At 42.5% G+C, this 18673-nt stretch overlaps 1 protein-coding gene across 1 annotated transcript in view; it reads right to left on the reverse strand.

Moving 5' to 3' along the window:
* LOC142657594 (uncharacterized) overlaps positions 1 to 18673 on the reverse strand; it is a 137193-nt gene that overhangs the window by 109350 nt on the left and 9170 nt on the right. The window contains exon 7 of the mRNA XM_075832778.1: positions 10406 to 11672. Coding sequence (XP_075688893.1) covers positions 10406 to 11672 — 1267 coding nt within the window. The remainder of the gene's footprint in view (positions 1 to 10405; positions 11673 to 18673) is intronic.

The raw sequence follows: 18673 nt of genomic DNA on the forward strand, positions 1-18673 counted from the left end.
ATGCTACCATCCGTCATCTCGCTGCATATCATACAGTGACTACAGTACTGATCAGTCACAGGGAGAATAAACATTTACATTGAGTGACTCACAGGTGATGTCTCAGATTATTTTTCGTTCTTTATCTCTTTTCGTCTCCATCCGGTCCAGACCTCTATGATGACTTCTCTCTGGCACGGCCCATTTATGCAGTTCACAGCCCAGATGTCTTCGGCTCCTCACTTTTCCAACATTTCCGCACCTGTAAACGAAGATAAAATTCTCATGATGCCACACTCTATGCTTTTAAATATAATAGTATCATACAATGAATATAATGGTACTATACACTGTACTCCTGAATATAATAGTATTATACACTGCGCCCCTGAATATAATAGTACTATACACTGTACTCCTGAATATAATAATACTATACACTGTACTCCTGAATATAATATTACTATACACTATGCTCCTGAATATAATAGTATTATACACTGTGCTCCTGAATATAATAGTATTATACACTGTACTCCTGAATATAATAGTACTATACACTGCTCCCCTGAATATAATAGTACTATACACTGCACTCTTGAATATAATAGTACTATACACTGTGCTCCTGAATATAATATTACTATACACTGTGCTCCTGAATATATTACTATACACTGTGCTCCTGAATATATTATTATACACTGTGCTCCTGAATATAATAGTACTATACACTGTACTCCTGAATATAATAGTACTATACACTGCACTCCTGAATATATATATATATATATATATATATATATATATGTGTGTGTGTGTGTATGTGTGTGTGTGTGTGTGTGTGTATGTCTGTGTATATGTGTGTGTATAGGAGACAGCATAGCTATAGCACTACAACCCTAAAAACTATGTATAGGATTAGATACAGTGGCTCAGCACAGTACCACACATTATAGGATTAGATACAGTAGCTCAACAGACAGTATCACACATGATAGGATTAGATACAGTGGCTCAGCAGACAGTATCACACATGATAGGATTAGATATAGGGACCAGATCGCTGACATTGCGGTTCCAGCGCTGGATCCAGAAAAGGGAAGTATAAGAATTGTTTTTCTTTTTTATGTGTTACTAATTATTTTTGTGTGTTTGTGTTATTTTACAGGTTCGGTTGTTGGACTACGTCAGATTCGAGGACTACTTCAATGACAGCATTTTTTTTATTCTCAATAAAATGGTTAATGATGGTTGTGTTTGTTTTTTTATTTCGATAAAATATTTTTTCCATGTCCTTGTATTTTTTTAAACTTTATTATTACCGCCTTATTAATAGCTGCTGGATGATTGACAACATCCATTACTAAGATGAGGCTTAATGTTAGCAGGCAGAGAGGCTAACAGTAACCCCCATTACCCCGGTACCCACCGTCACCAGTGGTACTGGGAAGAGCCGGGTACGAACCAGTACCAACCATCTGTAGTGATCTGTAGTGATGGTCAGGTACCGGGTCAGCCACAGGCTGGTAATATCAGACTGGGAAAGGCCAAAAACAGTGACCCTTTCCCCCCTGGTAATGCTAGGCCGCTGCTGTTGTATCTGGCGGGGTCCCCCCCCATTTTTCATAACCAGCCAGATACAAGAAAGCAGCAGCATGTTAACATTACCAGGGGGGAAGGGCCATAGTTTTTGTCCTTTCCCAGCCTAATAATACCAGCTTGCGGCCGCCCCATTGCCCGACCATCACTACAGATGGTCAGGTACTGGATCATACCAGCTTTTCCCGACACCGATGTGGCGGTGGGTACCGGGGTAATAATGGGGGTTAGTGTTAGCCTCTTTACTGGCTAACACTAAGCCTCGCCTTAGTAATGGACGCTGTCAATCAGCCAGCGGCCATTACTTAGGCGGTAGTAATAAAGTTTAAAAAACAAACAAAGACATAGAAAAAATATTTTATTGAAATAAAAACCACCCAGACAACCCTCATTAACCATTTTAATGATAATAAAAAAGCCGTCATCGAAGTAGTCCTCGAATCCGACGTAGTCCAACGACCGAACCTGTAAAAAAACAAACACAACAAAAACGATTAGTAACACATGTGGTAGGCTTAGGTACAGGGCCCATGTGTGATACTATCTGTCAAGGCAGGCTTAGATACAGGGTCCAGCAGACAGTAATCTTATACAGTACATGTGGTAGGCTTATATACAGGGCCCATCAGACAGGATCACACATGGGCCATGTATCTAAGCCTACCATTTGCTTATGTAAGATGCTTAGATACAGGGCCCAGCAGACAGGATCACACATGGACCATGTATCTAAGCCTACCATGTGCTTATGTAAGATGCTTAGATACAGGGCCCATCAGACAGGATCACACATGGGCCATGTATCTAAGCCTACCATGTGCTTATGTAACATGCTTAGATACAGGGCCCAGCAGACAGGATCACACATGGGCCATGTATCTAAGCCTACCATGTGCTTATGTAAGATGCTTAGATACAGGGCCCAGCAGACAGGATCACACATGGGCCTTGTATCTAAGCCTACCATGTGATTGGCTTAGATACAGGGCCCAGCAGACAGCATCACACAATCTGTGATCCTATCTCATGGGCCCTCTAAGCCTGCTACATCGTAGGCTTAAAAGTATTGTCCAGTCCCTAAACATTGATGGTCTATCCTCAGGATAGGCCATCAATAGCTGCTGGGTCGGGGTCCGTCTCCCGGAACCCGCCAATCACCTGTTTTGAAGGGGCCGCAGCGCTGGTACGACAGCTGCTTCCCCTTCATTTCACTTACTCGCTCACACTGTGAATCACCGACACGGATTCACAATGTGAGCAAGTGACCGGAATGAAGGGGAAGCACCAGCTCTCGTACGAGTGCTGTGTCCCCTTCAAAACAGGTGATTGGCGGGGGAGCTCCCTCTCATCCCACTGGCACCCGGCGCTATCATCACCGAGTGTCTGTGTCTCCGATGGCAGCTGGGGGCCTAATAAAGGCCCCCAGGTCTGCCTGTAGTGAATGCCTGCTAGGTCATGCCAGAGGCATGGCCTAGCAGATGCTTGTCCGTTTTAAACGGACAGGCAGTAATACACTGCAATACAGAAGTATTGCAGTGTATTATAATAGCGATCGGAGGATCGAATATTAAAGTCCCCTAGTAGGACTAGTAAAAAAGTAAGAAAAAAAAGTTTTATAAAGTTAATAAAAACAAAATGTTCAAAAAAAATTAAAAACCCACTTTTTCCCCTTACAAAATGCTTTACTATTAAAAAAATAAAAATAAAGTTAAAAAGTTACACATATTTGGTATCGCCACGTCCGTAACAACCCCACCTATAAAGCTATTACATTATTTAACCCGCACGGTGAACGTCGTAAAAAATAATATAAAAAACAATGGACAAATTGCTGTTTTCTGTGAATCCTGCCTTAAAAAAAATTGATAAAAAGTGATCAAAAAGTCGCATCTACTCCAAAATGGTACTAATAAAAACTACAAGTCGTCCCGCAAAAAAAAAGCCCTCATACAACTGCATCGGCGGAAAAATAAAAAAGTTATGGCTTCAAATATGGAGACACAAAAACAAATAATTTTTGAAAAAACGTGTTTTTACTGTGTAAAAGTAGTAAAACATACAAAAACTATACAAATTTGGTATCGTTGCAATCGCAACAACCCGCTGAATAAAGTTATTGTGTTATTTATACCACACGGTAAACGGCGTAGATTTAGGGCGCAAAAAAAGAGTGGCAAAATTTCTGTTTTTTCTCCCCCCCCCCAAAAAAAGTTAATAAAAGTTAAACAATAAATTATATGCACCTCAAAATGGTGCTATTAAAACATACAACTTGTCCTGCAAAAAAACAAGACCCTATACAGCTATGTCAACGCAAAAATAGAAAAGTTATAGCTCTTGGAATGCGACAATGGAAAAACTTAAAAAGTATCTTGGTTATTAAAGTTTAAAATAGGCTGGTCATTAAGGAGTTAAGGCCAAGGCCTCAATCAAATGGACAAACAATAATGGGGAAAGGTTACATCCCTGATGCGTACCCCACTCTAATGGATAAACCTCACTATAATATAAACCCTAATACATCACTATTATATATAACTCGGCAGTTATACAGGACAGCACATCCAGAACCACTCACAGCCCTTAGTAACCAGCAGTCAGGGTGATAGATATAGAACAGATGATCCTAGGAACAAATGAAATATAGGATCTGCACTGTAGCATGTAGTGGGTGCTATCCTCAGAGGAATCTTGACAAAAGACCTCAAAACGAAATTAGACCCCAATCCAAAAGAAGAGGCAGCACTCCAATGGTATAGAAAAAAAACTAAATTTATTCACCCAACATACAGGCAACGTTTCACCTTCCCATTGAAGGCATCGTCAGGGCTTGAAAATGCCTTCAATGGGAAGGTGAAACGTTGCCTGTATGTTGGATGAATAAGGAGTGCTGCCTCTTCTTTTGGATTGGGGAACAGATAATCCTGTAACACGTCTAGTCATCGTATTAGCGGCTTTGATCCGGGGTTTATAACTGATCGCCATTTTCTGGGGTCAAGAAGGAATTTTCCCGTGATACTTATTGGCCAAACGTGTCTAGGGTTTTTGCCTAATTCTGGGTCAACAGCTTTAGGTATAGGGATGTCCTTCACATTAATAATATACATATAAAAAATACACATGATAAAATGAATCATCTTCCATATAACGAGTCTCCTGTGTCCTTATTTCTCAGCATGTGGTGGAGTTTAGTATCTAGCGGAGCTTTCAGGGCTTTGTCGAATTGTTTTTTATATATGTATCACTATTAAAAAAAAATCATCTTTTATTATATCTGCCACTGGCACATTGATCGTGGCTGTTATCACAAAGGTATTGGGCAGGGGGATAATATTCAGCAACATAAAGCAGTCTATGAAAGTCTTTATTTCTGTGGGAAGCTGAGGACGGCTGCACATTTTCCCTGCAGAGACCTATGTGATATTACACAATGTTAATTCACAGTAATGGGGTTGTGCAGGATTAGAAACACATGGCCGCTTTCATAAAAAAAAAACCAGCGCCATGCCTGTCCACAGGTTCAGTGTGGTATTGCAGTATATAGGACATTCACTACAAGGGAGCTGAGCTGTTTCTGGAAGAAAGCAGCTATGTTTTTATAATTCTGGACGACCCCTTTAATAGGTATCCGAGTACAGTAATACATGAATACATCGAGTCTTAGCAGTAACTCTCCGCCCTAGCTCATAGAGGGGTGTCCTAAGCAGGGGATTCTCTCTATGATGTTCATATATCCTAATAGGACATTTGAACAGTTGTTGTTATCATGAGATGTCTCTTTAAATGGGCTATTCGTGTAACGCATGGACCCCCCCTCTATTGTAGCAGCACTCTCCTGTGGATAATAAATGGGATTTCTGTGTGGAGGACTTCGCTCTATTACCTCCGTATACCTTCATAACGCATATGAAAAGAGATGGTCTAAACAAGAAAACCCCTTTATGGGCTAAGACATTAATAGACAAGATAACTGTACATATGTTCATGGTCAGTGCCATACAAACAAGAGAGGGGCCCCATACAGTATCGTAGTTAGCGGAGGGGGTGGGGCAGGGGGCGGTGGCCCCTTGCCAACTGAGGTGGTGTGTCCACCGCGACCACCCGCGCCATTATCACTGCTCCTGCTGCCCCCTCCGCGGCCACGCCACAGAGGCCTGCTGCCTGTCTGAGGGGCGGCAGCACAACTGAAAACAGCCACGCCACAACCTACTTCACTGATTGTACCTACGTCAATATGACACAGGTGCAATTACATGCAAAAGCGCTGAATGGCCGGGCACGTTCCGTGCCCAACCATTCAGCGCCTAAGAATGACGCTGATTGGCAGGGCAAAATGTCGATGACGTCATTGCGCTGCTTCTGTTGTTGAAAGGCGCTGATTGGCAGGGCAAGTCATTCTGCCCTGCCAATCAGCGCCCTTCAACAACGCAAGTGTCGTTCAGCCCCAGTAGACCTGCTCAGAGGAGAGCAGATCTGCATTGAAGCAGGACAGCGCAGGAACCGGAGTATGTGAGTATTTTTTTTTTCACTTAAAAGTGTGAGTGGCATTATCTACAGGGGGGGCTATAAGTTGGGCAAACTCTATGGGCGGAGTTATATGTGGGGCACAATCTACAGGGGAGGCTATATGTGGGACACTATCTACAGGGGGGCTATGTGTAGGGCATTATCTACAGATGGGCTACACGTGGGACACTATATACAGGGGGTGCTATATATGGGGCACTATCTACAGGGTGGCTATATGTTGAGCGCTATCTACAGGGGGGGTATATGTAGAACGCTATCCACAAGGGGCTATATGTAGAGCGCTATCTAGAGGGGGGGGCTATATGTAGAGCGCTATCTACAGGGGGGCTATATGTAGGGCGCTATCTACAGGGGGGCGGCTATATGTGGGGCACTATCTACAGGGGGCTAAATTTGGGTACTATCTAAAGGGGGATCTATGGGGCACTGTCTACAGGGAGCACTGTGTGCGTTGGACACAGTGTATGGTGCTATTATAATCAGAAACACAGTGTATGGTACTAATATAATCAGGGACACAGTGTATAGTGCTATTATAATCAGGGACACAGTGTATGGTGCTATTATAATCAGGGACAGTGTATGGTGCTAATATAATCAGGGACAGTGTATAGTGCTATTATAATCAGGGACACAGTGCATGGTGCTATTATAATCAGGGACACAGTGTATGGTGCTATTATAATTATAGATGCAGAGTATAACGCTATTATATTTAGGGGTGTAGTGTGTGGCACTATTAGGCTGGGTTCACACGAGCATGTTACGTCCAACCATTCAGCGCCTAAGAATGACGCTGATTGGCAGGGCAAAATGTCGATGACGTCATCGCGCTGCTTCTGTTGTTGAAAGGCGCTGATTGGCAGGGCAAGTCATTCTGCCCTGCCAATCAGCGCCCTTCAACGACGCAAGTGTCGTTCAGCCCCAGTAGACCTGCTCAGAGGAGAGCAGATCTGCATTGAAGCAGGACAGCGCAGGAACCGGAGTATGTGAGTATTTTTTTTTCACTTAAAAGTGTGAGTGGCATTATCTACATGGGGGGCTATATGTTGGGCAAACTCTATGGGTGGAGTTATATGTGGGGCACAATCTACAGGGGAGGCTATATGTGGGACACTATCTACAGGGGGGCTATGTGTAGGGCATTATCTACAGATGGGCTACACGTGGGGCACTATATACAGGGGGTGCTATATATGGGGCACTATCTACAGGGTGGCTATATGTTGAGCGCTATCTACAGGGGGGGTATATGTATAACGCTATCCACAAGGGGCTATATGTAGAGCGCTATCTAGAGGGGGGGCTATATGTAGAGCGCTATCTACAGTGGGGCTATATGTAGGGCGCTATCTACAGGGGGGCATTATGTTGGGCACTATCTACAGGGGGCTAAATTTGGGTATTATCTACAGGGGGATCTATGGGGCACTGTCTACAGGGAGCACTGTGTGCGTTGGACACAGTGTATGGTGCTATTATAATCAGGGATACAGTGTATGGTGCTATTATAATCAGGGACAGTGTATGGTGCTAATATAATCAGGGACAGTGTATAGTGCTATTATAATCAGGGACACAGTGCATGGTGCTATTATAATCAGAAACACAGTGTATGGTACTAATATAATCAGGGACACAGTGTATAGTGCTATTATAATCAGGGATACAGTGTATGGTGCGATTATAATCAGGGACAGTGTATGGTGCTAATATAATCAGGGACAGTGTATAGTGCTATTATAATCAGGGACACAGTGCATAGTGCTATTATAATCAGGGACACAGTGTATGGTGCTATTATAATTATAGCTGCAGAGTATAACGCTATTATATTTAGGGGTGTAGTGTGTGGCACTATTAGGCTGGGTTCACACGAGCATGTTACGTCCGTAAAGGATGGAACGTATTTCGGCCGCAAGTCCCGGACCGAACACACTGCAGGGAGCCGGGCTCCTAGCATCATAGTTATGTACGATGCTAGGAGTCCCTGCCTCTCCGTGGAACTACTGTCCCATACTGAAAACATGATTATACTACGGGACAGTTGTCCTGCAGCGAGGCAGGGACTCCTAGCGTCGTACATAACTATGATGCTAGGAGCCCGGCTCCCTGCAGTGTGTTCGGTCCGGGACTTGCGGCCGAAATACTTTCCGTCCTTTACGGACGTATCATGCTCGTGTGAACCCAGCCTTATGAGGATTTTATCTTCGTTTATAGGTGCAGAAATGTTTGAAAAGTGAGCTGAAGACATTTGCGGAAAACTGCAGAAATGTGTTGTGGCCGGGAGAAGTCATCATAGAGGTCTGAACCAGATGGAGAAGAAAAGAGAAAAAGAACAACTAGAATCTAAGAGGTCACCGGTGAGTCACTTAATGTAAACATTTATTCTGCCTCTAATCAGTAATGTAGTCACTGTATGATCGGCAGGAGGATGATGGGTGGTATGATTTTTTTGTTTTTTAAAACAGCATCTCCCAGCATATCCTTACCATTGTTCGGGTCATGCTGGGAGCAGTAGATTTACGCCATACAAAGCTATACGACAGGGGTAGCCTGGCTGGTATACACAGGGATGATGGGATTTATATACAGGGATTGTTTGTTATATAAAGGGATGATGGGTAGTCAAGCCATCATCTCTGCATTAACCCCCATCATCCCTGTGTATACCAGCCATCATCCCCTTATATAACCACCATCATCCCTTTAAAAAAACAGTGGAAACATCCCCAAAAAGGACACAATTTAGCAAACTACATCTCTCAAGCAATTTATTATTTGCCTGGACAAGACTGGTCTCAAAAGTGAAGAGCGACATGTGCATTTGAGGCCTATTTTGGTGATTTTCGCAGCATTGGCCCACAATTGCAGGGCCCCTGGGTCAAATAGTAAAGCAAACCCCTAAGTAGTGACCCCTTTTTTGGAAACTACACCCGTTAAGGCAGTTTTAGGGGTGTAATGAGCATTTAAACCCCACTGGTGTTTTTTTGATTAGAAATTAATGTGCAGAGGATGGTGTAAAATAAAAATAGGCAGATTTTCTCCACAAATTCAATCTATGCCTTACTTTGATCTGCTGGAGGTGTGGACAGTCCAGAGGGTCCATTTTTCATATTTTCGAGAAGTGCCCGTTAATTCAGCCATTCTGGTCAGAGGTCAAACTCATTATTCAGGGGCATTGGCCCGGGATATCCCCTAGAGTCTATGTCCTATTTGCTTAATATTCCCCCCACCACTGTAGAGGGACGATCAACCAGACTAATTTTACATATAATGATGGGAGCCCGCTTTCTGATAGCCAGGCAGTGGAAACAGGTCTCTCCCCTTTCTGTGACAGATCTCTATGCCAGAATTAAGGATGTTAGAAGCTTAGTTTCTTACTGCTCTATTACATGATAGGGTTGACGCCTTTGATTTAAACCTGGGCCTTATCAGATATGGATTGGATTGCCCATCAACTGTATCTTTATCTCATATGGACATCATGTTGGTTAAGTTCACTACGGCTTCCCTCTTACCTTCTTGTGTTTCCGTCTTTTTATGTGCAGTTTTGTCTACGGTGTTTTATTGTGGAGTTATCCTACTTTTATATGCTTCCGCTCCCACTGGATATTTTGGAAATTTTTGTTATGCTTTATATTTGGATGAATATGTATTATTGATTTTGTTTTATTTCATATTGTCTTTTAGCTATCAGAATATTGCAGATGACTCAGTTTTCTTTATGTATCTTTTATTGTTTTTTTTGGAAAAAAATCAAACATTTTTCAATAAATACACAGTTAAATAAAATTTAAAAAAATACAAAAGTTTACATGGGGTGCCCTTACGGATACTATGGATTCTCCTGCAGTTTGGGTGAATTTATAAATACAGTAATAAAAATGAAGTTTTATGGTGACAATTCAGCTTTACTGCTTTGAAAGTAAACAAGATTTTTCTCTCTACCTTATGTTTACATGTGTCGATAGTCGTCTCTGTTTTTGCCTCAATTTTCATAATCTCGGCACAACTGTGCCAAAGTTTTAGAAACCATGTTGTTGCCACGATTATAAAAATCACTGCAAAAAAAAAACACGAAAAAAAATATACTCATGTAAACACTCTTATATTCGCAATACTTTTTCTAATGGATCTTGGTCACAGTTGACCTCATGCAAATATAATTTGAGTGTTTGGCAGCTCCAAGCTAATTCCACCCCAATAATAAAACATACTTATTGCCTGTTTTAATCTCTGAATACCCATGTGTTAAAAAGAAGACAATGGTTTCTTCTCTAGGTGATTTCTCTGATGGGTTTTAAAATTTAATTTCCTTGTAAAACATTTCCCACATTCTGAGCATGAATATGGTTTTTCCCCTGTGTGAATTTTCTCATGTATAACAAGGTATGATTTACTTGTAAAACATTTCCCACATTCTGAACATGAATACGGCTTTTCCCCTGTGTGAATTCTCTCATGTTTAACAAGACTTGATTTTTGTGTAAAACATTTCCCACATTCTGAACACGAAAATGGCTTCTCACCTGTGTGACTTCTCTCATGTCTAACAAGATCTGATTTATATATATAATATTTTCCACATTCTGAACATGAATATGGCCTTTCTTCTGAGTGAATTATTTCATGTTTCACAAGATTTGATTTATTCACAAAATATTTCCCACATTCTGAACATGAATACGGCTTCTCTCCCGTGTGACTTCTCTCATGTATAACAAGACGTGATTTATGTATAAAACATTTCCCACATTCTGAACATGAATATGGTTTCTCTCCCGTGTGACTTCTCTCATGTATAACAAGACCTGATTTATTTGTAAAACATTTCCCACATTCTGAACATGAATACAGCTTCTCCCCTGTGTGACTTCTCTGATGTTTAACGAGACGTGATTTGTGTATAAAACATTTATTACATTCTGAACATGAATACGGCTTCTCCCCTGTGTGAGTTCTCTCATGTACAACAAGATTTGATTTATTTGTAAAACATTTCCCACATTCTGAACAAGAATACGGCTTCTCTCCGGTGTGAATTCTCTCATGCACAACAAGATCTGATTTATTTGTAAAACATTTTACACATTCTGAACATGAATATAACTTCTCTCCTGTGTGAATTTTTTCATGTCTAACAAGACGTGATTTATGTGTAAAACATTTCCCACATTCTGAACACGAATACGGTTTCTCTCCTGTGTGACTTCTCTTATGCATAACATAACGTGATTTATGTGCAAAACATTTCCCACATTCTGAACATGAATACGGCTTCTCCCCTGTGTGAATTCTTCTGTGTGTAAAACGACCTGAGATTTTTGTAAACTGTTTACCACACTGAAACCTTTTACCGCCTTTCTGACCTGTGCTTGTGTTAGCAATCTCTGATTGGTCAGAAGTAGGTTCTTCATTATTAGCATAATTATGTAATAGATCTGTACTGTGAAGTCCTGGATGTACATTAAGGAGGTTTTCTCCTGAAGACTGCTGCATGACATCTTCATCTTCTGCTTTATAGTTTAAGGTTCCCTCAGAGTTCTTACTGGGATTTTCTGTTAGGATTAAATAGATTTTGTTATTTTCAAGCCAGAAAGTAGAAAAAAATTATAACATTTCTATTAGGCTGGAAACACACATGCAGTTAAGCGTTTTTTTTTGTTTTTTTGTTATTTTAAGCAAAAACCAACAGTGGATTTAGCAGAAAAGGGAATTATACATCCATATAAAGCTCTGTCATTGATACATTTTGAATTGTTATGTGAAGTCCAGAGTTCTTTATTGACCACTTATTACATAAACCTAGACTTAAGATAAAATTCTAAAATCTGAAAAGTACAACCATGTCAGGCAATTAAGCCTCTCCTGTGCCAACACATATGGCCCTTCAATACATATTGGGAATCACTTTAATACAAACAACTAAACTTAATAGGCGGAATTTGAAATGCCAGTCTCAATAGAAAGAAAAATTGGAGTAAATGCCAACCCATCTATGAAGTGGCGAAAGCCTCTTCATAAATGTGTTGCATCTTTTTCGGCCTGGTCGTGCGCCAAAACTGTAGTGTAACGATCGCAGCCATACGTCATCCATTCCTCCTACCTTTTGCCCATAAAATAAAAAAAACAACATACTTGTCTCAGCGTTTCTCTTCTCCCCTCCGGCACCCTTATCACTCCAGCGCAGCTTGTACAAGCAGCTTCAGGACCTTATATGTGATGCAGAACGTTAACATTAATAGTGTTGTGTCGCATAGAACTTCCTGGCGCTGCTCGACGTCATTATGTTGTATGAGCATCGCTGGAGTGATTAGGTGTTTTATTTTTATTTTAACTGTTCAATGGGGCTAGGAGCTGGCGTAGATTCGCCACTATAATTCACAGCAATTACGTTTACTGGCGTAAATTATAATACATTTGTGACCACACCCTTTCCCAGAGGCCACGCATCCATTTCTTGTCCAGTTCATTGGGGGGACACAGAACGTGGGTATATGCTGTTGCCACTAGGGGGCTTGACACTATGAAATAAAAAAGGGACTCCTCCTACAGGATATACCCTGCCCACAGACACTGAGCTATTCACTATTCAGTCTGTCCGCAAGCAGTAGGAGTAGCAGATACAAGGTAAGATAAGTATGTCAAACACTAGAGGGGAATCCCTCAATTGACAACTCTAAACAACAAAACCTTGGAATAAATGGGTGGGAGCTATGTCCCCAATGAACTGGACAAGAAAAGGATTTTACGGTGAGTATACAGGAAATGGTCAGCTATTTCACAGATGTCTGCAATATCTTGCAACCCAGAGAAGCGTCTGCAGAGGCGAAAGTATCCACATGGTAGAACTTAACCGAGGTGTGCAGAGAAGACCACGTGGCCGCCTTGCATAATTAAAAATGGCAGAGGCCTTAAGACTCACAGCCCAAGAGGCCCCAACCACTCTGGTAGAGTGGGCTGTGACTCTTAAAGGGGGAATCCTTACATCAAGCCAGGTAAGCCTTCCATGTACGGTGGTAAACATGGGCTGAAGAAGACTTTCTGGCCTTAAGCATGGTAAGGATAACACTTTCCGAAAAGCCAGAAACCCTCAGAATGGTGGCTTCAAAAGCCATGCCATTAAAAGTAGCGACCTTAATTTCTGGTGAAAGAGAGGTCCCGGAGAGAGAAGGTTAGGATGGAGAGGTAAGGGCCACGGGACACCCGCCAACATGGACACGAGGTCCGCATACCAACAGCGACATGCCAATCTGGGGCCATCAAAATAGCAGCAATCCCCACTGCCTTATACCATTGGAGGAGCTGTGGCAGGAGAGCCAAAGGAGGAAATATGTACAGGAGACTGAAGTCCGACCAGGGCGCCACCAGAGCCTCCACAGCGCAGGTCTCTGGATCCCGAGCAGGGGACCTGTCAATTGAACCTGGATGCGAATAAGTCAACGTCCGGACAACCCTACTTGAGACAAATTTGGTTGAAAACATCTTGGTGAAGAGACCACTCCCCGGGATCCAGGACAGAGACTGAGTCCAGTGCAGGAGGCACAGAAAAATGGCTGCCAATTCCAGAAGATTGATGGGAAAGGAAGACTCCTGTGGAGACCACAGTCCCTGAGGCTGACATCCGTGGAGAGGAACAGCCAGTTCAATGGGAGGAAGGAGCACCCCCTGGGAACGGCCGGAGAAGTGATCCACCACTGAAGCGACGGACAGAGGAGGATGAAAATTAGATCCAGCGATTACAAAAAAAACAAAAAAAAAAAAAACTGTCCCACTGGAAGAGGATCACCCGTTGTAGGTGGCGCATGTGGAACTGCGCAAACGGAATAGTCGATTGATGCCACAATTGTCCCGAGCACCCACATGTACATGTGAAGTGAGTCTGCCACAGGCATCTGTAGGGAACGAATCCCGTCCTGAGGAATGAGAAGACATTCCGGAGGAAGGGAAACCTTTGCAAGTGTTGAAGGTGACCTCCAAAAAACAATCTGCTGTGAAGGAAATAGGCAAGACTTGGATCAGTGGAGGATGCAACCGAACCGACTCCGTGTTAGGAGTGATCTGGAGAGCCATCTCGTTATCCTCCTTAGAGGGAGACTTGATTAGGATGTCTTCTAGGTACAAGGTGACCGACAGCACCCAGGTAGAATCGTGTACCATCACGATTGGTAGAACCTTCGTTAAAACTCTCAGGGCTGCCAGACCAAAGGGAAGGGCCACAAATTGGTAATGACGAGACAGTACCGCAAGGCGCAGGACGCGCTGGTGGGTAGGACAGATTGGGATGTGTAAAAAAACGTCTGATGTCAACAGAAGTAAGAAATTTCCCCTAATCCATGGAAGCTATAAGAGATTTGAGAGATTCCTTCCAAAAATGACAGACCCGAACATGAGCATTGAGGTCCTTGAGATCCAGGATGGGGCAAACCGAACCGTCCTTTTTCAGGACAACAATAGAAGCCCCGAAACCTTTGGTGCAAGGGTACCAGAACGATGAGCTCATCTTTTGACCTGCCTGCACTTTGCCGCAATTCTCGCAGCGTTTTTCGGCCCCATTGAGGGATGCATGCAAAAAACACTGCAAAAAATGCTTTTTCTGCCTTCTGTTGACTTCAATGGGAGGTCAGAGGCGGAACCGTGGCTAGAAAGAACATGCAAAATGCCTTCACCTCCCATTGAAATGAACAGGAGGCGGTTTTGGAAGTTTTTTGGTGCTGATTCCAACGGAGTTTCCACGTCAAAATCAGCGCAAAAAAACTTTTTTTTTGCAATATGAAATCAGCATCTCCATAAAGCTTGTCAGCAGCGGGAAGCATGAAGTGCTCGAAAATGTCCTGCTAGACGGCTGCGCTGACTCTGGACTTTATATAACACAGTGGACCAACACCAGCAGGTGACATGGCCCCCAAACCATCACTGACTGTGGAAACTTCACACTGGACGGCAAGCAACTTGGATTAAGTGCTTCTGCACTCTTCCTCCAGACTCTGGGACCGAGATTTCCCAATGAAATGCAAAATTTACTTTCATCTGAAAACAGGACTTTGGACACTGAGCAGGAGTGTTTGAGGGCATATACTGTACATACTTTTCAGTAGGACAATATTTCGGTAGTAAAAATAATTTTTGAAATTAGGCTTATATAATATTCTAATTTTCTGAGACACTAAATTTTGGGTTTTCATGAACTGTTCCCTTAATCATCATCATTACAAGAAAAAAATGCTGGAAATAGATCACTCTGTGTGTAATGAATCTATAGAATATATATATATATATAGCAGATGTCGTACAGGGGTTAAAGGCCTTGCTTTTTGGAGCAGGAGCTTTTATACACATCATTTTGGGGTAGCATTTAATATTGATACAATAACTGTATTGAATTGGTAAAAAATATAAATTTGTTTGTTGTAAGTTTTCCTTTTTACATATTTTTTATTAGTTTAACCCCTTAATGACCGCCGATAAGCCTTTTCACGGCGGTCATTAGTGGGCTTTATTCTGATTCAATAGCCTTTTCACGGCGCTGCATCAGGATAAATAATCAGAGCAGGGAGCCATTAAATGTCCCTGCTCTCAGCTGCCAGAGGCAGCTGATTGCTGCGGGCATCCCTGCTGGAACGTGTGAGATCGATATTAGTATCGATCTCACCCATTTAACCCCTCAGATGCGGTGCTCAATAGCGAGCGCCGTATCGGAGTTGTTTTGGAGAGAGAGAGGGAGCTCCCCCTCATCCCACCGACACCGTCTGTGTCTCCAATGGCAGCTGGGGGTCTAATAAAGGCCCCCAGGTCTGTCTATAGTGAATGCCTGCTAGGTCATGCCAGAGGCATGGCCTAGCAGATGCCTGTCCGTTTTAAACGGACAGGCAGTAATACACAGAAGTATTGCAGTGTATTATAAAAGCGATCGGATGATTGGATAGTAAAGTCCCCTAGTGGGACTAGTATAAAAGTAAAAAAAAAGTTGAATAAAGTTAATAAAAAGTTTTTATTTATACCACACGGTAAACGGCGTGGATTTAGGAGGCAAAAAAGAGTGGTGAAATTTTAGGTTTTCCTCTATCGCCTCCCCAAAAAAAGTTAATAAAAGTTAATCAATAAATTATATGTACCCCAAAATGGTGCTATTAAAAAATACAACTTGTCCCGCAAAAAACAAGACCTTATACAACTATGTTGGCGCAAAAATAAAAAAGTTATAGCTCTTCGAATGTGACGATGGAAAAACGTAAAAAATGGCTTGGTCATTAGGGCCCAGAATGCAAGCCGGGGGAAGGGGTTAAGGCTCAGTTCACATCTGCATCATCATTTCCATTTTACTGTTCTGTCATAGGACCCAACTGACTTCTAACGGGTTCTCTAATAGTGTCTGTCCTTTTGAGACGAAAACAGCGACGCATGCTGCGCAATTCTTCCCTCCAAACATGAAGGAATCTGTGACGCAGTATCAGAACGGAGCCTTTAACACAGATGTGAACTCGGCCGACAATATTTATGTGCCAGTAAGGGGCCTTTATATATTTTTTAGTAATGTAATGTAGTATAAAACTCATGGCAATGATAAGACATCCCTAAGGTATAACAGGCATTACTATAGGTCATGAGGCCTTTGTTAAGCCACGAGCGGTCACTGTAAAACCATCAGGCTTAGGCTATGTTCACACGCTTACTAAAAAACTTCAGAAAATACGGAGCTGTTTTCAAGGGAAAACAGCTCCTGATTTTCAGACTTTTTTTTAAAGAGAACCTTTCACCTCCCCAAACACGTGCAGCTGAGTGCAGCATATTATAGGAAAGGCTTCACAAACCCTGACTCACGTAAAATTATTTTTCTAACTCCCTCCGTTATTTACATATCGGTGCCATTATATTTGGTGCCCGATATGTAAATAAGCCCCTGAACTGTGAATGGGGCGTTTCTAACTAACTAAAAGGCAAGGGGGCGTGAAGTCTCCGCTCTGACACTGACCAATCAGCTGCGGACAGTGTCAGGGCGGCTAGCGCGGTGTTCTCTCCCGCGAGAACACAGACTTGGTGGTTGTGCTGCAGATAGCGTGGGTGCGCATGTGCATGCACGGCCGTTCGCTCGCACATCGACATCACCACTCCCGCCGCCACAAAACGAGAAGAGACGAAGAGACGAGGAGAAGAAGCAGAGACGAGGAGAAGGAGATCTACTTACATCCGTCGATGTGCGCGCGAATGGCCAGGTGCACGCCCACGCTATCTGCAGTACAACCACCAAGTCTGTGCGTGTTCTCGCGGGAGAGAACACAGCGCTAGCCGCCCTGACACTGTCCGCAGCTGATTGGACAGTGTCAGAGCGGATACATCACGCCCCCTTGCCTTTTAGTTAGTTAGAAACGCCCCATTGACTGTTCAGGGGCTTATTTACATAATGGGCACAAGATATAATGGCACCAATATGTAAATAACGGAGGGAGTTAGAAAAATAATTTTACGTGAGACACGGTTTGTGAAGCCTTTCCTATAACTTGCTGCACTCAGCTGTACATGTTTGGGGAGGTGAAAGGTTCTCTTTAAGCAACTCGCGTTTTTCGCTGCATCTTTTACGGCTGTTTTTGGAGCTGTTTTTCTATAGAGTCAATGAAAAAAGGCTCCAAAAACGGCTCATTTTTCGCGGGCGTCTTTTTACTCGCCGTTGTTTGAAAGCGAGGCATAAAAAACGCCCTGTCGGAACAGAACGCCGTATTTCCCAATGGGCAGATGTTTGCAGGCGTTCTGCTCCCGTTTTTTTCAGGCGTAATCGCCACGAAATATGCCTGAAAACACTACGTGTGCACATACCCTAACAGTGTTAAAGAACCTTTCACTACCCCATACATATGCAGCGGAGTGCACCATGTTATAGGCGCTGCTGCACAGACCCTGCGGCACTTTAAACTACTTGTCTAGCCTAGTAATACAAACAAAATTCTATATAGGATAATTAATTGATGCGTCCACTAAAATATTAAATACAATCCACCTGAATGAGAATACTAAAATTCTAGTTAATTATATACAGTATTAAAAGTGGGCTACTGTAGCCAAAATTGTCTTTCCAAGTAACAGGCTAACCAAGCAGGGAAGGACTATAAGGGAGTGATACACAGGAAAAAATAGCTATAGCGCCATATGAATGACCTGTGTAAGAGTATCAATACCTCTATCCCTTAGTGAATCAGAGCAAATAACTGAACCCTGAATGGACTAAGTCTTCAGAGTCTAACATCTCTTTCATAGAGTTAGTAAAACACCTAACGCGTTTCCATGAGATATAGCATTACTAGAAGCAGCATCTGTGTCTCTCTCTTTGCAGCAGCTCCTTCCTCCACCCTCTCCATAGACTTTTATGGGCAGAAGCTTTAACCTGATCTCTTAGTGTACAGACACCTGTCTATGGATTTTATCAGTAAATTCAGAGCAGAAGTCAGAGGGGGGTGAGGAGAGGAGTCTGAGTGGAGAAAAAAAAAAAAGGATTTTTCTGTAATAATATAAATTACAAAGTTTCTTATCTTCATTTATACTATTGATTTATGGGGGGGGGGGGGGA

This window comes from Rhinoderma darwinii, chromosome 1, assembly GCF_050947455.1.
Source record: "Rhinoderma darwinii isolate aRhiDar2 chromosome 1, aRhiDar2.hap1, whole genome shotgun sequence".
Classification (NCBI taxonomy): Eukaryota; Metazoa; Chordata; class Amphibia; order Anura; family Rhinodermatidae; genus Rhinoderma; species Rhinoderma darwinii.